Genomic DNA, 25,389 nt, shown 5'->3' on the forward strand with positions numbered 1-25,389 from the left:
TTTAACATAAGAATGCTATCCTTCCCCCCTCCCTTCCAGTAACATAAGAATGTTAAATATTAACCCTATGGAGCTCAGGCGAAGGGTGTTTGTTTGATGGCTCACAGCCCTCGCCCCTTCCTCGCCTCTTGCTCCTCCTTTCCCGTGACCAAATTCGCCTTCTCACAGCCCGAGTAAGACCAGAGAGGGAGGAAACCCGTAGCTGGATCGTGGAGGATTTGGGCCGGCGGTGGCTTTGGATTTGCCTCGTCTCGTCGGTATGCGTGGTTCTTTTCCTTTTTTCCGGTTTCTTTTGCGATTTTTGTTCTTGCAAGATTTGGAGGTTTGGGTTGTTTTTTCTTGTTAGGGATTATTATATTTTGTTTGAATTATTGCGTCGAGCGGGTTACTGCTTGGGGAGCAAAGGGTTTGCAGTCAAGGGAAGATCGAGAGGTAATAGGAAGGTTCTTTTTCACTCTTTAATTGGTCTCTGCGAGAGGTTTAGGTTGATAGGTTTTGCCACTCTTTTAGATTGTAGGGTTTAGATGAAGTGATTTTTTTGATGTGGGTGGAGTTCTTGACTACTGGGGTTTGGATATTATTGGGAATATGATAAGCAAGATGTTTGGGGTTAGCTTGGTGCCGTATCCAAAGGCTGCCCCTCTCTTCTTTTCCGTTGGTAGATCTGGTATTTGTGGAACCTGAATGTTTTTTTTTCTGGGTTCGAGATAAATTGCTGTTTTTGGCTGCTAGTGTTTATGAGAGGAACTGCTTAAATCTTGGGATAATTTAGTGGTTAATAATGTTTGGTGGTTGTCTAGGGTGGATGACCTAATAAGACATTAAACGGGAACATTCAATCTTTCTTACTTCTGTTGGACTATATATCCTTTTATGAAATACATGCCAGTTACCTGTTAATGGGGTTTTCTCTTGTGTGTTCGTATCCTCAAGTTTGTCGGACTTTGATTGCTTTAGATAGTTCCCTCTGATATGCCATATGTCTAGGTTCTACTCATGCATCAGTATCACTTTCTTGGTTGTAGGGAACTCACTCTTGAGTTGAGCTACTGGTATTAATTTCTATATTTGTTTCAATTTTGAGGAGTTCAGTTTCAAACATCCAATGTGTTTTTTTTTATGCTGGCTGATTTTTTCAGTGGATTATGTAGGGCAGCATATGATTCCCATATTGTCTTCATGAATTGATTAATCGTTATTCTTATAATTGACCATTAACACTGTGCAAGGACATGTATATAAAACCTATTTTGGCAATTGGAAAGACACGATCACACTTCACATTGCACTCATACAATTGGTGATGGGTGTCTCCTGATTGTCATCACGATTGTCTACTTAACATTTTACTTTCTCTTGTATTTTTATGGATTTAGCAATCAAGGTCTTTTCCAACTTCTATAGCGGACCATGTTCCTTGCAATTACTACTGAATACTCATTCCTATACTAGTTGGAGGCAATTTCCTAGCTCATGTGCTGTTTGTCACACTTTTATTAACTTCACGGATGTCTATGGTTGGTCCTCTATGTGAACACTTAAAAGAATGATGACCTTCTACTACATGAGAATAATGTTGTTTCCAAAGGAGAATATACCCATAAGGCATAAACCTCTCTTGACTCTTATTTGCCCCCTAGTACTCTTTAATTACACTAATGACTCTTGGTTGGTTAGTAAGATCTCCTACTTTCAAAATTGTTAAGATTCAGGGAAATTGATAAAAAAACACACCGCATTTTGATTTTGTTATCGTTTACATACTATCTTATGGATATTTATTATTTGACCTTGTATTTTAGGTTTAATGCCTTAAAAACATCCCAACGTTAGTTTTAGTTGAAGTTAATCTTAATAGTTGGAGGTGCAAAATGACCAAACTCCCCTAAATAACTACATCATGTCGTCATCCTTCTATGCAATCACCACTCTGGAAGGTAAGCTAGCCACATGCGGCACAACTCGAGCTTATAGAAGAAGGAGAGAAAGTTACCAATAAGCCCCATTACAGGATTTATGGCAGTTTCTTATTTAACAGAATTACCAAATTAGCCCCCCTGGTTACTGTTTCCCCTAGGTAGCACTTTGGTCTTGCCAACTTCGACTTTGAAGAACCATTAGCCTCTCTCTCTCTCTCTCTCTCTCTCTCTCTCTCTCTCTCTCTCTCTCTTTCCCTATGTATTAAATTCTTAGGAGTAAGGAAGGGAAGGGGAAAGGAGTGATCTTTCTGATTGGATCGATGTCAAGCTGTGATTTTGTGATTTGGGTAGTTGTTGTTGGTGGGTTTTCATTCAAATGTGGTATTTTGGTAAATTTGGTTGCTCATTTCTTCTTGATTCATTTTGGGTAGACAAAATAGGTCACTCTTGGACTGATTTGATGTCTTTAGATTTCCCAAGCGTTCTTGAGCAATAGTGAGGTTTTTTGGGTGGTTTTGCTGAGTACAAGTTTATCTAATCTGATGGTTTTAATAATCCAATCTTTGATCATTTAAACCTTGGAGAGAGAAAGTGATACACAAACTAGTTGGTGAGTTCATGGTTTTGTTTGCATGCATCAATTTGAGATCCTTCTATTGTATTTTGGTCAGCGAATGAAGGAGGTGGATATGGTGATCGGTGCTAGGTTGTTGGTTTGTTGAGGAGGGAGACAGAGGTAGTGGCCAATGCAAGGACATTGGTTGGCTGAGGAAGGAAGCTTCGGTTGTCTAAGTTGTTGGTTTGTCGAGGAAGAAGGCAAATGTGGAAGATGATCACTCTTTGTCTAAGATCAGAGAGGGTCAACATAGAAGAACGGAATTGGTCTTTATTGTCAAGTGAGGGGTAATTTAGGTATTTAAGTTTTTATTTTTAAAAGTAATGGGATATTCTCTTTTTCTTTAGCTGCTGCCTGGTTTACTTTAACTCAGGGTCCTTTTGAGGTATTAGATCTAAAATGCATGAGTCGAATAGTAAATATCCATAGATAAGATGTAAATGATAATAAAAGCAAAATTTTCCTAAGATTTATTATATGATAACGGATGGCTTAGGCCTTTTGGGGCCATAATTAAATTACAAGATTTGTCAAGGATCCTTAACTATGTTAACCTTAGATAAGTGCCTCAAAGATTGCCATTGGTGGTCCTTTAGAATGACTACTGAAGAGACATGATTGAACATGACAAGGTAGTCTCTACTATAAGCAACCTTTCTTGTATCATCTTCAATGGGTAAAATTGTACAAGTAGAATTTTAAGCATATCTTATTCCTTACGATAATCGAATTTTACACTTACATATGCACATGGCAAATTAGTAAGTTTTGAACTGCTAGTCTATATTTTATTTTTTCTTTTGGTGTCCTCTAGATGGGAATAAAGCCATTGTACTGCTTTTGGTTTAAAAAACAATGCTCACTTTTTCAGTGAACACATTTTTGCTAGAAGCCAAATTTATTGTTGCCTTGTTCTAAATAAATCTACCTTTTGCTTCAAGATGAGTTCTAACTTAGCTTGTAATTTTTGGAACAGGAATCTGAAATTTGTACGAGTATTGGCCAAAATGAAAGGTGAAATGAATAACGCTTTCAATGATCAAGTATTAGCTGAGAAACTTGGGAAGCTCAACAATTCACAGCAAAGCATTGAAAGTATCCTTTAGTTAGATTGGCATCATGTTTGTCTTAGATTGCCGTCATGTTTGTCTTTTTGTGATATTTCTTGATCTTTGCTTCTTGATTATTTATGTGAACTAGTAGAACTTAGTTTTTTTTAATGATTGTTTAGTAACAAATCCAGAATTTGAGGGATGTCTGCTTATGTTTAATTGTAATAATAGTTTGGGAAATTCATCAAAAACACCTTACATTTTGCTTTTATTATTATTCACACTCTACCATATGAATATTTATCATTCGACTCCTGTATTAGGCTTTTAATGCCTTAAAACACCCTAAGTTAACCCTAATAGTAGCTAACAAGATAGAGAATATTCTGTTATTTTTAAAATAAATAATTAATATATCTAAAAAACCCTCCATTTGTTCTCCATTTATTTTTATGTTAATCTAAAAAATTTAGGGAAAAATTTGACACCATACATTATGCAGTTATTATAGTGTATAACTTTATACCCTATGTTTTTGACCTATACAGTTCGAACCTGACATTTTCAATTTTCAAGAATCTGAATTTCATAATGACCTAACTATCTGCCAACTAATTGAACTAGAGTACCTTAGATTACACTATGATGAGACTAAGTACATAGGTTATGGAATTACATGAAAATAGATAAAATAAATTTCCTTTTTGTTTCTGTAATTACGTATGATGAGCATTCAGTGGCTATGATTTTCTAAAATTGTTGGCTACTGCTGTGAGTTGTATTAGTTAGTGTTTGTTGTTTCTTAACTCTGGGTCAGCATTGTCACATTGGTGCATTTTTCACCGGAAGAAAGCAAAACAGGTTGTTCAGACATGGGAGAAACAGTTCAACATATCTTCAAGAGAACAAAAAGTGTCTTTTCTGTATCTAGCAAATGACATCTTACAGAATAGTAAGCGCAAGGGAAGTGAATTTATAAATGAATTCTGGAAGGTCCTCCCCGGATCATTGAAGCATGTATACGAGAATGAGGAAGAAAATGGCAAAAAAGTGGTCCTCAGATTAGTAAGTTCTTACTCCTTTTGTAGAATCCCACTTACATGCTGTGTGTTGATTTTCTTCATGCATTCTATTTCATTTAAGAGGCTTCTTGTTCCAGCTCTATTTGGTGTCTCTGTGCACCATCATTTCATCTAATATACTTCCACAGATGGTTTCCCTTGTATCAATACCCAACGTCCTTCACTTTATTTGCTAAAGAAAAGGTACGAGTTCTTTTATATATAACAGTTTCCTAAAGATAATAAGTGACTTGCTGCTGAGATGGATTTTGGTGTGACCTAAGGTATGTTTAGTTGTAGAGGTTATTGATGTGTTCTTAAAAAAATCCATAGGTACCTGTATGATTGTTTATGTCTTGCATCATTAAATAGAAGGTTCATGGACCAATCAAGACAAAGGAAAGGGAAAGATAATTTGTTGGACTAAGTGAGATATACGTGTCTAAAGTCCTGTTACATCAACATTCTCAAGCTGTACGATAGAAGTGCTACCAATCTCCATTGCTGAGTCAAAGGTCGAAATCTCTTTTGGCATAAATAATTGATAACATATTGTCTCGAAGATACAGACGAATATATAATCTTCACGACCCAGATCCTGTGGAACTGTAACTCGTGTCCTCTATTACTATCTGTGCAAAATGTACACTAAAAAGTGGGGCTACTATTCCAGATGTACAGTGCAGCATAATGTCATGGGCTAGCTTTTGTAATTGAAAAGTGTGTTTAATACTTTAATCGTCCCTCATAGCTTGCATGAGAGAGCCAGTCTGTATTTCAATATTAGAAGTATTGCAAATTTGCAACCCAAGAGTGATAAATGTTTCCAAAAGCTTTGTTAAACCCAATATGGTTTTTTTGGTCCTTTGGCTCAGATTAACTAAATATGATTTAATTCGGTTGATTTTAGACTTTTAGTCCATTTTGTTTTCTTTAAAATTTTTTGAATTAGGCCAATTTTGGTTTATTTGGTCAATTGAGTTAGCCGATTGTTAGTTTTAGTTAAGATAAGATGTGACGTTCTTTGACATTGGATCACGTTAGGTATTTGGCCAGATTTGGATTGAATTCACTAATTCAGGTTAAGTTTAAATTCTATAGGGCCTAATCTATTTGGGTCAAAACACAAGTAGCCAACAACCATTTGATTTCTAGAGAAGTGAGCAACCCACAGCATTTCATTGCTGAAAATCCTACCAACCATAATGTTTTGTCCTAGTTCATTTAGTTGTTAAACACTTGAACATGTCTGATCTTGTTGAGCCCCTTTTTTATTCAGGTGTTGGAGAAGCTTATATAAACAACAATCCAAAGTGTTATAAAAAGACAACTAGAACAACTTATTGAATTTAAGTAACTTTGGTCAGGTTCAGGCTCTAGAGAGAACGTCGACTTAGGAGGAATGAATACATAACAAACCCCTAGTTAAAGGTATCTTTTAATTAAGGATTTTCCAATAAGTTTATTCTATATGTAATACTACTCCTCCTTTACTTGGCTACTGATAAAGTGAGACTTTGAAGAAAAGTCTGAAGTGTTTTGATAGAGACTGTCAATATTATTTGTGCAGCCAGATTTTTCTGGGCTATAAAACTGGTTTATATTTTTTATTTTCCCTGTTTGTCCTTTTCATCTATTTGCAGATAGAGATATGGGATGAAAGGAAAGTGTTTGGATCTCGTGGGCGAGCCCTTAAAGATGATATTCTTGGTGATGCCCTTCCTCCTCCAGTGGAGACCAATGGAAAGAGCTCAAATCCAATAAAAGTAGTTAAGAAAGACTCCAATTCTATAAGAATAGTGAGTAATTAAATCTTGCATCAATTATTTAATATTGATCCTTTGTTCTGTCTTTTTCATAGTTTTAATCTATTAAATATGGTTGGAAACACATTTTCTTGTTAACATTATTTCATAATTAGAAACTGGCTGTCGGGGGGATGCCTGAAAAGATAGTGACTGCATACCAATCTGTATTGGATGATCATTTCAATGAAGATACTGCGTTAAACAAATGCAAGAATTCTGTTTCTCTTCTGGAGAAGATGGAGAAAGATGTTAATGATGCTTGTATGCATGGTAAGGTTATCTGCTCATACCATCTTATTATGACATCCTGTGAGGTTCTGTGAGAAATGTGACTTGGTAGTTGGTACTCAGATAATTAGATACGTTATCTTAACAATCTTAAAAGTATTTTTAAGTTTTCGTCTTTATATGCGAATGCATGCTATTATTACTCATGTGGGATTTTTCTGCATATCTGTGTGGTAAGATGTAAAACTTGGAAGGAACAATGTTAGTGGTAAAGGTTAGAAGAGGCTAACATGATGTCTTAGCACTCAGTATTCTGAAACTTGTTCAGGGTCAATTTTCTCCATATATAATGCTAACTGCTTGTACAGCGAAAAGTGAACTAATGGAGACTGTTGGGAAGACTGATCATGTTATGTAATGAAATATGTTCCTTTTTCTAATAGTGTTTTAGACATGCTTAGAAGTGGAAGTGAAATGACAAAGCATAGTGTTGCTGTAAAATTAAATGAGGGAACTACAAATGAGAAAAATTAGTAGGGCTTACAATTTTCTAACACCTCAACCAAAAGGTAGTAATGATAGGGGATATTGACCCCGTTAACTTAATGGTTTGAACTGGGTTAAAGGGATTTGAAAGAGAAACATGAACATGACTCGCTTAATATTCGTGTTACATGGGTCAACCTGTTTATGACAGGAACCTGTTTAAGCATTTTGTTTGAAAGTTTTGGGTTTGTGTTAGCATAACTTGTTGGATCAAAATTGCTTTTTTAAAATGTTAAAATCTCTCTAGTTTATTTGTTCACCTGCATCTATTTTATTTCAAACTACATATTTTTTATATATAAATTTGTTTTTGTTTTCTTCTTTATTTCTTGATGTAGCATGATTAGTATCATTCTTTTAAGTCTGTCTTGGGATAAGTTTTCTTCTTGTACTATTTTAAATGCTACTAGTTGTGTCCTCTTTTTTTGTGAAACTTTTCTCTTTTATTTAAGAAAGCATAAGCCATAACACCATAATTGACTTTTACCATGCAACTATCCTTATTACTGTTACCCAAAGTAATGTGCACCTTAAACCCATCCTAGTCAAAGTTAAAGGATATTAACATTCAAACAACAACTACAACAACCATACCTTTAGTCTTAATTGCTCAGCTATATGGTTTGTTCTCCTGTATTCATCTTTATTTAGTGCAAACATCTATGCAAAATCAAGTGCTATAATGTCTTTTCTTATTATTTTGTTCCATGCTAGTTTTGGTCTTCTTCCTCTTAGGTTGGATTTGGAAGTGGAATAGCTGGGTACAATTTATCCCCAGCTAATAACTTTGATGGTCAAACCTCAAAGGGATAAAAGTATCTTTTTCTTTTCTAAAAACTCCAAGTTTGCCCATAGTTTATTCCTCTCAAAGGGTCTTTTCTTTTTAACAACTCTAGGAATAAAGGGGGGGATAAAGCTACCATATGGTCTTGTACACTATATAACTGATGGGCCTATAGGGTTCAAACACAGCTTAGGGTTCAATTTACTTAAGTGAACTACTTCTCTATACTTATATGCTATATGGTCTTCAACGGGCAAGTTTAAGCTGCCTCAATTTATTCTTATGTAACTCTAACTTGACTCGTTTGTTAAATGAGCTTAATTTGAGCTTGATCTTTATGTTTAATAAATTTAGGGACCCAAACTGAAACAAGCTAGCGTGAGCCTACAAGCATATGATATTGTCAGCAAGGTTCATAGTAGCCAATTGGGAACCACTTCATTGGTTGTTCCTAACTTCTCTTTTTCGTTGTATGGGTAAAGCATCCTGATTTTAGATCTGGCCAATAGGCTTAGTTGCCCAGTTTCCCTACTAGCATTATGGCCTTGTCAGCAGGGTTCATAGTATCTAAGGAACCAATTCTATTGGTTGTTCCTTACTTCTTTTGATGGGTCGTCTTTTCTAGTAGCCTTGTGCTATTTGCTTGTTAAATGTTTATGTAGTGTTTGATAACGTAATTTCAGTATTTTATGCAATTTTGTTTTTGGTGATCTAGTAGTCTTTCAAAATTCAATCCACTAATTGTATGCATAGCAAAGTTGGATTAGATCAAGGTTTTACTTGATGGAGGGTGGACTTGTTGGCACAATATGGCACAACATGTTATTACAGGGTACACTTTGAGGGAATGTCTCGGTACATTCTTGGGTTTTTGGGAGAATGTAATGCCCCACAACACCTTTGCACCCATTGGGTGAAAGAATAGGGAATGCCCTGCTCGGGTAATGGGGGAGGTATGGTGTGAATGTCATTCACAATGTCAGCAGACACATGAGAGTGTCAATATTGCAATTGTACTGATTCACATAGCTGTATAGGCAGTTTTCCTCTTTGAGGAGGGGCAAGACACTTAGAGTTACATGAACTCCACTTGCTCTACCTTGGACTCTTAGGATGAGAGTCTTTCATGATATTCGAGGGAGTCTTATGCTCAATACTTGCATGTGCAAGGTAGGTTTGCAGAGCGATGTGGACGTAAGTGTTTACCGCATAAGGCCCAAGATATTATGGGAGTGAGGATTAGGGGAGGCTTTTCCTATGCCGTTGTTAAGAACTGCGTTATGTCATTGAGTAATCTTTATGGTGGAATGCAAACGATAAGTCTAGTGATGGAGTGGTCCACTGAGACTAAGTTAAATTGGCATGCAATGCTAGGCTAGGACCCTTGGTTGATGAAACCTTGTGGATTTGTGGGCTTTGATGTGGCAATAAATGAGAGACCATTGCAAGACCCTTAGAACTGGGCTAAAGACGTAAGTGATAGTGTTGCGCTAAGGAGGTATTAATGAGCATCATTGTGAGTGGTGAGTGTTGTCTATTTTGTGAAGGACAGAGCTTGTGCTCAGAGCACCACAATATTATAAGTGGGGCATGTTTCTAGTCGAGGACAAGTCCAGGGCAGGTCAGCTAAAGTTGTGGTAAGGACTAAGCAGCGAGGCACATCACCTGCGAGCATGCAAATGCTAAGTGGGAATGTGTGCAACATTTCAAAAGCTTGTGGGTACTTGAGGACTTCAATGACTTGATAGCGTGCATGACATGGCTTTGCAAAGCTATGTCGAGTCAATTGGAAAAAATGCGCAATATTGGATGACACTGTTGTGGACAGAAGTGTTGCTGAGGCTTGCTGTTTCAATGTTCCTATGTTTCAACATTGGTTGTCTAAGAGCCCTTGATGATGCGCGTTGTTGCAAAGCCTTGCCTTGGTACTTAGACTATGAAACTTGGAGGTCGGCCTCACAATGTGACCAAAAAGGGACATGGGGTCTAGGCCAAGATTTGGGATTTCAATACTTGTCTTGATGCCTCGATGGCGTATCTTCCTGGAGACTTGATGGCATCAGGGGGCATGGTTGCGGAGTTTCCTAGAGGAGAGTTTGTCGATTGGTGTATTTGCTTAATGGTATTGTGGTTGGCTTTGTTAAAGAGTCGGGACGCGAGCACTTGTGGAGTGAACATTTGGGTTGAAAATATGTTGTAGCGTCAAGAGGGGAGCTCGAGAAGCACGCCTGCCTATGTTATGCAATTTTGCTGCATTGCTTTAAGACATGTCTATGATGTGGACTCTGATAAGGCTGAGATCTCTAACTCTATGATAGCATGCCAAATCGACAATTGGTACTATATGCATGACGTTGTTTTGATAGGGCATATCTAGCACTTCTTGGCGCGAGGTCCTTATTTATTTATTTATTTATTACATCACATAAATGTTTTGAAAGGCGACTGCAGGTGATAGGCGGTCACCCCATAACATTGCATTTAGGTAAGCAACAAGACGGGTGACAAGGCGGTATAACATTTTTTATATATATAAAAAATTTAAAATAAACATATAATATAAATTAGAAACTAATTACTGATTACTTTCTCTAGTTAATTCACATTTTAAAAACGAATTACTGTACAAATTCAGAAAAATAACTATTTACTGATTTAAAAACAGTAATCATAATTCATAACTAATTACTGATTATTTTATCTACTTAATTCACATTTTAAAAACTAATTACTGCACAGAATCAGTAAGATAGTAACTAATTACTGATTTAAAAACAGTAAAAACTAATTAGTAATTACTGTACAGGATATTATAGACTTCTCAGTAGTTGGCTAAATCTAATTCACAAACTAAGTGGTAAGCATGTAATAACAAACTATATTTCAGTAATTGTTAATTCACAATCTATATTCTAATTACCTAATTAACATTTAGCAATTTATTAAGAATTTAAGATAGAGCAGAGAAGTTATTCTACATCCTTGCTAGTGCCGAGAGTGGAAGGGAAGAAGAGAAAAAGAAAGGGAATAAACAACCGCTTGTCATTGCCGGCGCCGGAGTGAAAAGGAAGAAGTAAATAAGAAAGAGAAAAGAAAAAGAGAAGACATAAAAGTTACCTGTGGCTGTCGCTTTCTTCGCTGTTACCGTTGCCACTCTCGCCACTATTGCTTGTTGCTGACACTCAAGGAAGGAGGGAGACAAGGATGAGAGGTCCATTGGGTATTTGGGTTAGAGTAGACTGGCAGGTGGGTTTTTATTAGGGTTAATTATGCGTACACCTCCTGAACTATACTTGATTTTTTTGGGAACCCCCTAAACTTTTTTAGGTTACGATGGCCCATTCTAAATTTTGAAAAGAAATTCAATGTCGCCCTTCCATTAGTATACTATCAGAAAATTTGGGCAATTCAGCTTACATGGCAATTATATCAAAGTACATCTGCGAAATGACCTAAATACTCTTATTGGTAATAGACCAATATACCTTTCTATCCATACTAATTTCTCCTCCCCTGATCTTCATTCTTCTCTCCTTGTTCTCTCCCTCTCTCATTCCCTCCCATCTATTCTCTCACTCCCCGACAATGCTACTACCCACGACGACAACGGCGCATGAGTAGGAGGGTCTCTAATTACCGGCGGCACATCCTTTGCGTCCACGTTGTCGCGTATTAACTTGGAGGAAACAATATATATAACATCTGAATAATTGAATTCATATGTGGTTTAAAACCCACCAGTCTCGAAGCATTCAAATTTTTTGTAGAACTGTGATAAGTTGTAGTCAAGTAATGTCTAAGCTTCCAAATAGACACATGACAATAATTCAAATAGCAACAAACACGCATTGCTCACTTACAGACAATATTAATATGAGGACATATTTGAGCCTAAAGGTCTCACACCAATATCGCAACCATTAATCTCATCAACATCCCTTATGCAGCCATAGATGCTTTTTGATACTTAATTGGAAAAAAAAAAAGAACAGTATCAGATTCAGCAATAGAGATGAAAGGATTTCTTTGATATTAGGCAATCCAATTTGTCTCATTTATCAAATGTCATAAAGAATATGGCTTCAAAATCCAAATCAAACAGCATAAGAATCATACGACATGACTCCAAACAAAAAAGTGATCAAACCACTTGGGCCTCTACCTATAGGATGATTCCGTCCATGCTACCGCGGTTCGACACTTGGTCGTCCTTCGTGAGCCCAACCACTGTCTGCGTTCGCGTCGCCAGAGTCGGGCACGTGGACACTCTTCGCGAGCTCGGCCACTGCCTCTAAGACAGCTATAGCATGCGGCGTAATGTTGCTGAGGGCCACAGCCTCCTCGTCCATGCCAATGGTGGAGTGGTTCAAGTTGAGATGAGGGCGTGGTTCTCAATGATAGGTGGTTGGGTTTGCTAGGAGAGTTGGACTTAAAAAACTATAGGTTCATTGAGGGTATTTGAGTAATTTTAGAATTTTTTTATTTGTGGCTAAATTGATGAGCTGGTTAACTTATCAGGGGTATAATTGTCATTCGGCTTTTTCGTCACCACCGTTAGCAGTATTATTTTGCCCCATAGTTTAAGGGGGATATTGTTATATAAAAAAGTTTAGGGGTCACCATGAAAATCGGGTACAGTTCAGAGGGTGTAGACATAATTAACCTTTATTATTATTATTATTATTAAGTTAGGCACTAATTCACTATCTGTTGGATAGTTCGACCCATTTGCCGACCCACTATAACAACTAAGCGGGCTACATAGGCTACCAAAATGAAAAGGCGAGCGTCCAAATAACAAGGTGGCCTATTAAGAAACAAATGACGGCCTGCCCACCATTAGCAAGTTGCTTAGGTACGTTGCAAGGTGGCTGGCTTGCCACCTCGCCATGGCGGTCGTCGCTTTTAGAAACACCGAATCACATGTTTTCAAGTACTTTTAGAAGTACATTTGCAAGTTTAAGTAGACGTCTGTTCTCTGTAGTCTGTACTTGCTAACCCTTATGTGCCTGTGGTAAGAATATTTTCGTTCCAAATATTAGGGATGAACTATTAAAATTTTATTGTGGATAATTGTAGCTTACATTCATATAAGAACATACTTATATTTACAACTGCCCTGCATAGAAAAGTTAACCCAAATTTGGTAGATTTGCTTGACCTATCATGGTCCAAGCAAATAAAGAGAAGTTTTTTAAATTAACATCAATGTAGGTGTATGGATACTGATTCTTTCAATGGAGAACATCTTTGGCATTGATTTTGCATTCCACATCCTTTGTCCTCTACCACTTTAAAAAAAGAGAACTAGAACAGACCAAGTTGAGATACTGTTCTGTATAGGTGTGATCATTAATGCACTATTTACTATGCCAAATTGAAGAGATGACTATAATTTTGTTACTGAATCAGCACTGGCAATCTCTGGTCTATATCTATCAAGCAAAATTTTACTATAAAATATTACAAGCAAAATTTCTAATATTTTATCAAGTGGATAAAACATTTGACTTTGAGGTTGAATTTTACTTGATATGTCATCTCTGTATTCAAGATCTATTACCAGGATATGTCTATATCTAGCTAGGATAGGAAAGTTGAGCTGACCCGTTTGCCTACTCTGACCAGACCTTACTTGGTTTAATATGGTCCATCTGGTAAATTGGTCGGTTCTGGGTCATGAAACCTTGTCTTGCTAATTCATCTGGTTAGCTATGGGTCAACCCCAAGGAGTTCTGACTTCCAATAGATGCTAATCCAACTTGACCTGATGCAAACAAGTTTAGAGTGAAAGTTTTACTCAAGATTGATGCTTGATCAGTCTAACCCTCTCAGAGAACTGCCTGTTAAATAGATGGGTGTTGGGTCAAGAACACTAGACCTGCTAGTGCTCAGGTCAGTTCTGGTCAAGACTCACTTTGCATCAGTGGTAGTAGTACACAAGAACTGGAACCCTACCTGACCTAACATGTTGTCACCTTCAATTTTAACCCACACCTCATTTTCTCACTCTTTCTGTATTACTTTGTGCCACTTACATAGAGAGTTTTTTTGCAGGACCAATCATGAGTCTTGACAAGTTGTAAATGTATTATCAATTTATCATACATGTGTACTTTATTTTCATGTGCATCTTTCTTGTTTAGTTAAATATTAGCATATTCTCTAATAAAGGTTCATTCTCTGCAGCACCTGCACCAAGTTCTCATTATTAAAATTTGAAATGATTATTACCAATGTCATGCAACTCTGGAGTCTTCGTATTGTCCAATGTTTATAGAGGCTTGTTTAGGCATATTGTACCATATCACATGCACAAAATGTGACTTGTAACTCGCCTCTTCTTGAGATATACCTAACAATAAGGTAATCAGTTTTGGCAGATCCCGATCCCACCCCAAAACCACTCTATTGATTGGTTTCGGTGGAGTATTGATCAGACCGGCCGATATCCGATTCGGATTGGACCTGTTTTTGCCAAAAAAAAACCCAATACAAGACTTATCTCATCTCTTGAAACAACTTGATGAAGTCCTCCGACATTGATCCATTAAAATAATAGTCCAGTGATCCTTCAACGGACTCGACGACCTTAGGCGAGTCCTTTTTCTCTCTTTTCATGTTTGTTTGGTTTTTCCCCTTTCTCCTCTCTCCGTACCTCCCCACATATCTCTCTCTTATTTGCTCTCCCTCTTTGTTCAGCAAGAGAGAGAGAGAGAGCGAAAAGAGGGGGAGGAGAGAGAGAGAGAGAGAGAGAGAGAGAGAGAGAGAGAGAGAGAGAGAGAGAGAGAGAATTTTTTTTATTAGACCTCTCTAACCGAGTGTTAGGGTGGGGACATGGGCGAGAAAAAGATAATGAGAGTGTTAGTGGGAGAGAGATTTTTTTTGGACTTCTCTCTGACCGAGTGTTAGAGTGGGGACGTGGGTGAGAAAGAGATAATGAGAGTGTTAGTGGGAGAGAGATAGAGAGTGAGTGGGGGAGAGAGAGTGAGTTCTTATTTTATTCTTAGACTTAAATATTTGAGCATTATTTTAAAAAACTTTTGCCTTAATGCCTAGGCTCACACCTTAGATAAAATATAATTAGGCTCTGTGTAGTTCTCGTCTAGGTGACTTGCTTTAGCATCTCATATCATATTCTAATACATAGATTGACTTTGAAATTCAAATTCGAATAGCTTACCATACGTAGTTTTTAACAAGAGTACAGTAGTATATTGTTTAGATTATAGGCATTGATTTTAACTTCATCTGTAACTATTATTTCTTTTATTTGTTTATTTTTTAATAGTCTTGAATTTTGGGCGCCCACCTAACACCTAGGCGCTATATGATCCGTTGTCCGCTCATCTACTACCTGCAGTCTTTTAAAACCTATCCGAGCAATTTATATCTTTATATTTTATTATTTTCAAAAAATTTCAAGTTTTTTTTTCTGTATTTATTTTTTTTAAGTTTTTTTACGTAATTAGAAAATAGTTCGTTGTTGAGGTTCGATACTAATGGTCGACTTGGTTGACAGTTTTTTTTTTTTGGCGATCGATCTCGATCTTGATATTTAGAACCTTGTCTAACACTACACATTGATGTAGTCAAAATTGGAGGGTTAAGGTGATAGATTTCCTTTGCCGCAATGCAGTCATCATACTTTATGGAAGTTCTTATTAATTTCTTTTTCACATGCAAAAGCTAATGCTTTTGAAGAGATGCTTACCTTAAGCTAACTAGAAGGGCTCTTGTTGCACTTTGCTGCACTATTGCATTTTGAACTTCCTTCTATTTAGTTGCTTTGATGTTTATGGTCTTTTATTGTGGCTGTTGTTTCAAAAGGCTTATGATGATGTATATCATATACTCATATGTCAAAGTATAGTAGCATAGAATGAGCAGAATACCATTGCAACATGGACTCAAAGGCACTTTATACTGATCTTTGACGATATTTCTTCTTGAATAGCAAGGGAAGTGCAAAGTGCAAACAGTATTTTCTGTCAACAAGTGATGCTAAGGCTTGCCTCTAGCCTTTTAGAGAGTCTCTTTAAGAGAGTACGTAGAGGCATCACGGTACTATTGGGCTTATATCATTTTTATGTTGTGCCTATAATTTTTATCAATTAATTAGTATTCAATAAAATCCAGTTGTTCCTTAACTGTTTTTTCTGAGCTCATATTGCTTTATATTAGTCAGGAGGTGAATGAAATGTAGCTTTTCTTTAACTGTTTTTTAAGGAACATGTGATCTTTTAATATGTTGTTTCACTACTTCATAGCAACGAAGTGATATAATAGATGGTGGCATAGGATATTTATTCCTAGATTTCTGGGTACTTCTATTGCCTTATATTTTTTGGATTATTGTTGTTTCAAAAGTCTGATTTCCAAATGAGCATTAGTTATTTTTCTGGAAAGGGGTCGTCCTTCTCAATGGTGGTCACTGTGGTGATATGTACCTGAAACACCTCTTGAAGCATTCAAGCTCTTCATTATGAGTGTTAAGTGTGCGATGGAATTTCCCATAAAGAGTAGGATATTATCACCCTACATCACTGCTGCCAGGTGGCTTTTAGCCAAGTCTACTGTCTCTGTGCCTTTGTCTACCTCTCGTAGGGTGATTGTAATGACGAGAAGAAGGTGCCACTGATTTGTCTTATAGATAAAATAGCTGCCAACATTACTATTTATTCATCAAAAAGTAGTTAACCACTTGGGTAGCACGAATGTGTGACTTGCTAATGCAAACTAATATGTGATTACAAAGATATACATATGGTTTATTAAGTCTCGCTTTGTTTTTGTGGAAGCTCCTTTCCTAAATATATCCAGCAAAAGTAAACTATTAGATGTTCCTTCAATTTTGTGCTGAATTTTATTCTCAATCAGATGCCAATGGTGAAATCTTCTGTTTCTTCATCATTTTGCCTGATCTTATAGGATGGTTGGTTGCTTGTTTGTTTAACCAATTCTCAATTTAGCACTAATGTATGTGCATTACAACTACTGTTGATGGTATGTGGTTTATTTGACTTGATTAATATTTTCACAGTAAATGCATTTGTGGGTGTTTTCTGTCAGTGCTTTTTTATTTTTATCATTCATCATCTTGATTTTGGATCTCCTGATGTTAGCCCGTTTTATTTAGGTAATCAACAAGGATCTCAATTGATTATTGACCTTCGAGAACAGGAAAGCAATCTGAAGCAATGTGTTCAGCAACTTGAAAGTGTAGAAGCCACTAGAGTAGCCCTGGTAGATCAGCTAAAGGAAGCTCTGAAAGAACAGGTTTCAACTTTTTGTTTATGAGGTGCCTCCTAAATTATATTATTGAATTCTTATTTCTGATGCTTGTAAATCACACTTCTATAAATTTCAGGAGTTAAAGTTGGAGTTTGTTCGCATTCAACTGCAAGTAAGTGCCTATTCTTCTACTACAATCTACTTTGCAGGAAAAAAAGATTCACCTGTTCAATTGTCGATTATAAGTCCTTTTAACATTTAAAGTCTCTTATATTGAAACTATAGATAATATTCCTGATTTGGATCATTTTAATTGCTAAACAGTTCTAATGCAATGATAGATCGATAGTTTTCTTGATGACACTTTAACTTGTACAAGGGGTACAGTGTCCATTTTGTTTTCTGCTTTCAGTTTAATTAGTTTATTACATGTACTGCTTTGAAATTTTCATGGCATTTCCTAATTCTTTTGGAAAACCCTTAGATCTACTTAGTTTGGTGAAAAGGGTTCCAAATTCTATGAACCTATCTTTATTATTTTCGTTAGGTTCAAGTCAATTGTGCCCCTTGGACTTAGCTGATCTTGGTTAACTGGTTGATTTGATTGCACATTGCCCACATAATTTGCAACTGTGTTGGGACTAGACTATCATTGTGAATTGGGTGAATCACTATTTTGTCTCCTAAACCTTTTGAAGTTGTCTACTGGAATGAGTGAATTAAGAAGAGTTCCAGTGAAGATACTTTCTGTAGAATCATTTTTTATGAGCTTGTAGAACCTAGAATATGTAGGTCATTGCATTCTGAATCTCTGATTGCATGTGCAAATAGTGGTACTTGTAATACAGGCTTTCTTATGTATGTTCATGGTTAAGACTTAAAAGCAGGGTACCAGGTTGTAGAGTAAATGTGGGTAAAAAAGATTAATACATGTATCATTATTCAGGCCATTCCCTGAGAATATTAGGTCAGCTAAAGCTTGGAAAGGATTGACGTATCTGACTAGCTATTAACCTGACATAGATTGCATAAAAGTTACTGCCAATTCCTACCCAGAGCAAAATCAGCCGTGGGGTGACCTGGCATGAAAGCTTGAGGCAAATTTGAGGAAGAGTTCTCTACCTTCTTCTTTGCATCCTCTGAGCATTCCTTTAGTTGTTGTATGCCATACATGGGGAATCTGGAATTATCAATTTCAAACTAGCTCCTCTAGATAAGGTTTTATCAATTTCAAATATGGAACACTTGAATTGAAAGAAATCAGTCTGCAGATATGACTACTAGAAGGCAGATGGTCACAATGCAATTGAATGCTCCTAAAGGAAATCCAAAACTAGTTGAATAAGAAAGAAAAGTGTTTGAGAAACTTGTAGTTGGATATTAGCTGACCACATAGGAAAGAAGGGGTTTGAGAGGGTTCACGGAAGACTTAGAGTAGAAACAACATGCATTTGGGGCATCATTTTAGATTATTTAATGTTAGTCCGACTTTAAAGGTATAAGTATTTAATTACATATAGAAGTGGATGGGAAGTAGTAGTAGCATGAAAAATCGAGTTATCGTGAGACAGGATATGACTAGGGTCATTATGAGACAAGCTGTCACCTTTTAGAATTAAGAGACTGCTGTAAAACCTTTGTTAAGACTTAAAGATTGACAGTCCAACAAAGGGAAAATAAGAAGACAAAAGAAATACACACTGGGCTGGGAGGGAAAAAGAAGGAAGAAAAGAAAGGCCCACCGTTCTTGTGGGAGATAAATGGAATAATAAGGAGAAAGGGAAAGAGGAATTAAAGAAACTTAACCCACCTGGTTGTGGGCAGAAAATAGAAGAGAAGGGAGAGGAGAATGAAGGTTGAAAAGAAAGCCCTATTTGTGGACCTGGATTTATTCTGTTTTTTTCCTCCCTTTTTGCTGTTGTAGTGGAAATTTTGTGCACTGGTTAAGGTTGGTATCTCTTAATTTGAAGACTCAAATACTGGTCTAGAGGCTTCCATAAAGGCCCAAGTCCCCACCCTCCTAGCGGGGAAAGGGCGTGTCGCGGTTTCAAAGTCGTTGAGGATGTGTTATCTAATTGAGGCTTTGCCCTAATTTTTTCTCAAAAAAAAGGAAAGAACGTGGAATCTTATTTTGGAGAGGATTATGGTGCAAGCAGGAAGAGGTTAATGGCTAACTGGGAGTATTATAGAAGTCCCAATTGGATTTGGGATTCTTACCTTACCCAAAGCGATCAATTATTGGATATTTAGTTGGAATTTATTCCTAAAATTAATTTTGGTTTGTTCCTGATATAATTGTTGATTTTATTCAATGTGGACAACCCTGGCCTCACATATAGACTAATTCATTTTGAGTTGGCTAATTATCGAATACCAGAGTCAAGATGTAAGTATCCATGCCTACATAAATAAGTCACCACAATAGAATATGGATTAGCACTTAAAATGTGTTGGATTTTTATGTTTGCAAATGGAAGTGAATGTGAAATATATTACTATCCTGAAAAGATTCTGGAACTTAAGTGATGACAAGTATATGGGGTAGTTGCAGAAGAGGCTCTTAGGGAATCCAAAGGAGACAGTAATTGTCAAAAGAGAGTTGTCTTTATCCATCTTTCAGAGATATGTTGTTCGATGTACACTTTGGCTTGGAAATTCACAATTTCCTACTTTTGGACAAAAACCCAAATCGCTTGGTCTCTAAAATGATTTCATATCTTTTCCTGAAAAAGCATTGTCAGCTTTTCTTTCATTAGATTATGCCTATGCTATTTGCTGAGATTAACTTGTTCTAAAATCTAAACGTACCAGTTTTCTTTAGTCTATACTGATAGAACCATATCAGGTTATGAAATCACAGTTTCTCAGTTCTTATTGGGCAAAATAGGTGTTTTGATTGTGAACTGAATCTAGTTAATAGTAAAACCATTGTAATGCATGTAAATACTTTCCTATCTGCATAGCCACAATGTTGCTTCTTTTAATGGTGGTTTATACTCATTTGAAGGTCGCAAAAGCTGAGTCTCAGCATGCCAGCCAGATGAGGGAGAGACTCGTTTCTGCTCCCAATGGTCTCAGCCCTACCCCCACCATCACTAATCTTCCATCAGATATGACACCTCTTGGTGAAGCTAATCCACCTTCCTCAAGATCGATCACTCCGCAATTCCAATCTCCTCAACCAGTGACTTCATTTGCAAGTACACTGAGCAGCGCAGAGGAGGAACATAAAAAAGCAGCAGCAGATGTTGCTGCAAGGCTTGTTGCGTCCTCATCCTCAGCGCAAGTGCTGACCTCGATTCTTTCTTCTTTGGTTGCTGATGAAGCTGCTTCCATGAATGGAGGTCGAACTTCTGGAGCTTTCTCGGCCAGTGCACCTCTTTTCCCAGTTGACAAAAGGCCAAGACTTGAGAAACCCATGTCAATCTCTGATATGAGTACTACCTCCTACTTTGGGCAGGTTCAGCAGCCACAGAAGCAAATTTCATCTGTTCCTCTCTCACTGTCTCAAACTTCAGCCCCGACCATGCAGCCATTGTCACAGAGTAACCAGGCGCAGTCACCTTTTCCACCGCCTCCACCACCTCTTCCACCAGTGCTTCCACCAACAGTGCAGCAGTACGGTCAGACCAGTGGAGTAATGGTAGGCACTGTACCTTATGGATACACTGGTAATCCTCTGCCTCCTCCACCTCCATTGCCTTCTCATGTATCAGTAGGGCTGACTAGGCCAGGTGCACCCCCACCGCTACCTCCACTTCCGCCACCACAACAGCAGCAGCAGCAGCTCCAATCAGCCACTGCTGGGTTTTACCAACCACCAGGGATCGGGTTCTATGGGCAAGTGCAGTCAGCTCCGCCTGTCCAGCGACAGTGATACTGTAACCATTCTCCGGGGTTTCAAATGACCCTTTGTCTTAATGTGTACATTTGTAGTCCTAAATTTGCAGTTAATGAGGCAGGTCCAGGCAAACCAGGATCAACAGCTATGAATTGGGAAGTCTTGTAGCATAGGTTTGTGGTGTATAAATCTTGTGTTCTAATAGGCGAAGTCATAGCTCTCCTGAGGTCTATCTACTGTGAAATAGATGATTGCATCTTTTGTTGCAACTGGGGAATCACCCAACTTTTGTGGGTGGCTTATGGAGAAAAGTCTAGTTGACACTAGAAATATTTGTTTATTAATTAGTTCTTTCTGCTCTCATTGACCAGAAAAATTCTCTACATTCATTTCATCATTGGGAACCTCCTGACTAAGGTCACCGGAAGATGCTTGTTTTGGTGATTGAGAATTCTGTCCGTAGTTTTTGTTGCCATACGTGATTGCTTTTCCTATTTGCATCCTTTTGATGAGCATATAGTTGATGAAGAGAGTGTTCGTCGCTGCACATCATGTTTTCGAAATTGTCTATGTATATAGATGCTGGTTTCTGGCGTGGCATTCGACTTTATGAGGAGGTCAAAGATTAAATAAAGAATTTGAAGACAAAGGCCTTGTTCTATTTAAAGCTACAGCTTCTGAGTTGGGAACCGTCGGAAAGCCTCATAATTAGTTGCATTGTGTTTCTGACACACTAAATCAAATACTAGTTTCTCTACTTCTAAGCTGGATTCTACATCTATATACATAGCATTTTCAAATACAACAAACCAGACCGCTCCAACATCTAGAAATTTTGAATTTATTCGTTGCTACCTCAATCTTCCTTGGGATTCCACTGAGGAGAAAGCGATTTAGCTTAGTAACTTAGTATGAACTAATAAACCTTGATGCTTAATTACCTGGAAATCTTGTTGTAGATTATTTAGGGAGCAATTCAGAACTTACCCTAGCTTTCATCCATTCTAGACAGATGGCATGTGCTTTTGTTTTGGAACCATGTACTGAGATCTAAGAAGAGATGCCTGTTGTCTCACTGTAAAGTTTTGTATCAGTGTTCTCCCTTGTACTTTGCCAGAATGCCCATCTGGATCTCTGCTAGTGTTTATCTGTACTACTAACCATGGGGACCATGGAGATGGACCTAATACCAACATTTTATATCATCAAATTTCTAAACTCCAGATCTCATGCTGTTTTCACCCTAATTTTCTTCAGCCAGTCATTGTCTGATTATCTTTACAGACTGTTTTGTTGACAAGTTAACAATAAGTATGTTCTTTCTAGCATGATATTGTTCATAATACACGTACGGAATTACTAAAACAAATAACTTTCACCGTGGTATAATTTGTCAGATTCTGGATCTTGTTGATTCTGAACATGTAATGTTTCAGGAATAACTGAAAAAGAAAAAAGAGAAAAACATTCATTGCTCAGTAGTTTTCTATTCACTTCTCACTAAGAAAAAGATAAACTAAAATTTCTAACAGTTTTTCATAAGTAAATAGTGAGATCTTGATTAGATTAAGTAGAGAAGTACTATAACCAACAAAATACCATACTATGATCACAATGCAATATGAAAGATTAAACTGTGTGAAGGCATACTAACAATGTATGGCTAGATATTGGACTACTAATTCACTACTCATGCAGCAGAAGAAATTTTCCATCATAAAATCTCTTGTATCAACACATTTAACTAATCTTCCATGTCCTTTATCCTATGATGGCTTATAGGACAATTTAAGATCAGCACAGAATCACATTAACAATCTGAAAAAGAAGGAAAAAAGATCAGTACAAAAATATTAGAAGAGAATGTTTCTTCTCTTCTTAAAGATCAATCACCCTGACTAATTCTGTTTTGGATTTGACTTGCTTGGTGGCATCTTCTTTAGGCTTGCATTGGCCTCTATCTCAGGCTTCATGTTCACTTCTGCACTGAAGGAGCCTTTCAGATCAACATAGTTCGTCGTCGCAGGTTGCAGTAGCCTTCTTGGTTGTGGTCTTTCTCTTTGAATAGTGCCATCAAAGGAGATTGGTGAAGGAAAGCTTAGAAAGAAGTGGAGGAGCATCAAAGATACCAATAAGGAGAAAGCATTGCAGATGGATTTCATGGCTGGTTTGGTTAAAAGAAGCTTGGTGATAGTTTGAAGAGGGTGTGGGAGTCTATTTATATTTCTGTGGGAGCCAGTTCTTTATATGCATTTCTCATGTAGCCACTCTGTAATTAAAGAATTGCACTTCATTTTATTGCAGAAGTGAAAAGTATATAAATGTACTTTTGCACATATATATATCTTTCAGAACATTTAATTTGCATGTGTACCATCTGATTGTTTACATAATTTTTTACCTTCAAATCATTTTTGTTTTCATCTTTTGATTACAATAATTACAAGAAAATATAGAGATTTAAATAGATTTGCCTGTTGAATATTTTATGCCCTTCAAATTTACGAATGTCATTACCAGCAAATCTATTCCATCAGTTTTATCAGTCTAATATGTAAATACAACACAAGCTTTCTTGTGAAAAGTCTTTTAGTTAGATCATATTCTAATGCCTTCTTCCATGTTTCAAGATCTATATATATAAAAACTTAGGAGGTGAGGATATGTGACCAAGAATTACATTTGAACTGCAGATTGCTGTCTTTCTTCTTCTTCTTCTTCTTCTTCTTCTTCTTCTTCTTCTTCTTCTTCTTTCTTTCTTATGATTAAAACAGATTGCTGTGTCATGAGCATGTTAGCCACCATATGGATCAAGATTGAAGAATGAGAACTTTAAAATAGAATACAGAAGGCCCCATGCAGATTTACATGATTACATGCCATATCTAACCCAGGATATAAACCCTTTCTATGGTATTTAAATGGTACAATTTCATGTACTTCCTCACAAGCCATATAACAAACTTACCAGCCATTCTCATGTTACTTCTTTACATTATGAAAAGAATACAAAAGGCAGAGCTTTTTGTTCATTTCTCATTCTTTATCACTGATGAGACTTAGACATTATTACCTGATAAATTTCAGGACCACAAAGTAGCTGCTCATGTGATTCTGATTAGAGTACTAATAGTCTTTGGAATGCTGCAGTCTTTATGGATAATTATACAAAGTCATGTGACCAGAGGCCATTGGTTTCAGTTAGTAACATTGGTGCCTTTCATTACCTGTAGCTTTAGTTTCAGATCTCAAAGAACATACCAGGAAAGACATAGTAGTACCTTCATGCAGTCTTTTTTAGGATTTTTTTGACCGAAAGTGGGCCTCCTCAGAAATTTATTTATCGATCTAAAATCCACTCGCCAAATTTAATACTGAAATGAGCATCTTTTTATACATGCCAGATGCCATGTCGTTAGATTGGAAGAGAATCGCTAAATAGTTCAGCATTTCCTGTATCCGAAGAAGTATTCTTCACCAGTTTTACCTATAGGTAAATTGCCGAATTGTTCAGCAGTTTTTTAGCGAACTAATGATATAACATCTGATGTGTATAGAAGAGGTCTCTTTTAGTATTAAATTTGGTGAGCTCCTAAGGAAGCTCACTTTAGTCAAAAACTCCCTTTCTAGCCTTAAGATTCAAATCAAATTGTCATGAATCTTGTGAGAAGAAACCAAATGCACAGACTTTCAGATGCAATAGGGGAAGTAGAGCAACTATTAATAATCTTGAAGGTTTCCTAAAAATTCCATTGGTGACTAACATTTGGATCATGGAGTTTGGAAACTTACTTTTGGTGAAAAAGCAGCATTCTATTACTCAACTTTTGAGATAATTTCAGGAAACATGGAGGGTTATCCTTATAATATCAGAAATCTATGGACTGATATGCTGCTTTAGGGGAAAACTTCACATGAAATTGAATCAAATGGTCTAATAGTTAGAACTTAAAAAAGATAGAGAATATAGGGGAATTTACCTATCTATGAACTTTAGTAAATATGATGAAATTTCCAGCATCTGATTATAAATTGCCCATAATACTAATAAGTACATAATAAAACAATGTACAACTTTAGACATTTTTAAACCTTCATCTTAACCGTTAAGGAAACAAACCTCCATTCTCTATCCACGATTAAGTAAGAAACCAAAGTATTGCGGGAAGATAATGCAGAAGTAATTAACACGACGGAATAATAGCAACCAAGCCATAATAATCATACACCAAGATTTTTACATAAAAAACCTCGAATTAGATTAAAAAAAAAACCATGGGGCCTTACTTTTATCAAACTT

General features: G+C 36.8%; 1 protein-coding gene across 2 annotated transcripts; it reads left to right on the plus strand.

Annotated features, from left to right (window-relative positions):
* The first annotated feature begins 38 nt into the window (after positions 1–38).
* LOC140769588 (uncharacterized) lies at positions 39–21,583 on the plus strand. Of its 2 annotated transcripts, XM_073110339.1 has the most exons (9): positions 39–257; positions 347–432; positions 3,512–3,630; positions 4,405–4,652; positions 6,292–6,447; positions 6,570–6,726; positions 17,154–17,293; positions 17,385–17,420; positions 20,256–21,583. In XM_073110339.1, the coding sequence occupies exons 3-9, from the start codon at positions 3,543–3,545 to the stop codon at positions 21,123–21,125; spliced, it is 1,695 nt and encodes a 564-aa protein (XP_072966440.1). In that variant the 5' UTR covers positions 39–257; positions 347–432; positions 3,512–3,542; the 3' UTR covers positions 21,126–21,583. The 2 variants fall into 2 exon arrangements, with proteins under 2 accessions (XP_072966440.1, XP_072966439.1); XM_073110338.1 differs by lacking the exon at positions 347–432.
* The last annotated feature ends 3,806 nt before the right edge of the window (positions 21,584–25,389 follow it).

This window comes from Typha angustifolia, chromosome 11 (assembly GCF_048772165.1).
Source record: "Typha angustifolia cultivar Huaian chromosome 11, ASM4877216v1, whole genome shotgun sequence".
Taxonomy (NCBI): Eukaryota; Viridiplantae; Streptophyta; class Magnoliopsida; order Poales; family Typhaceae; genus Typha; species Typha angustifolia.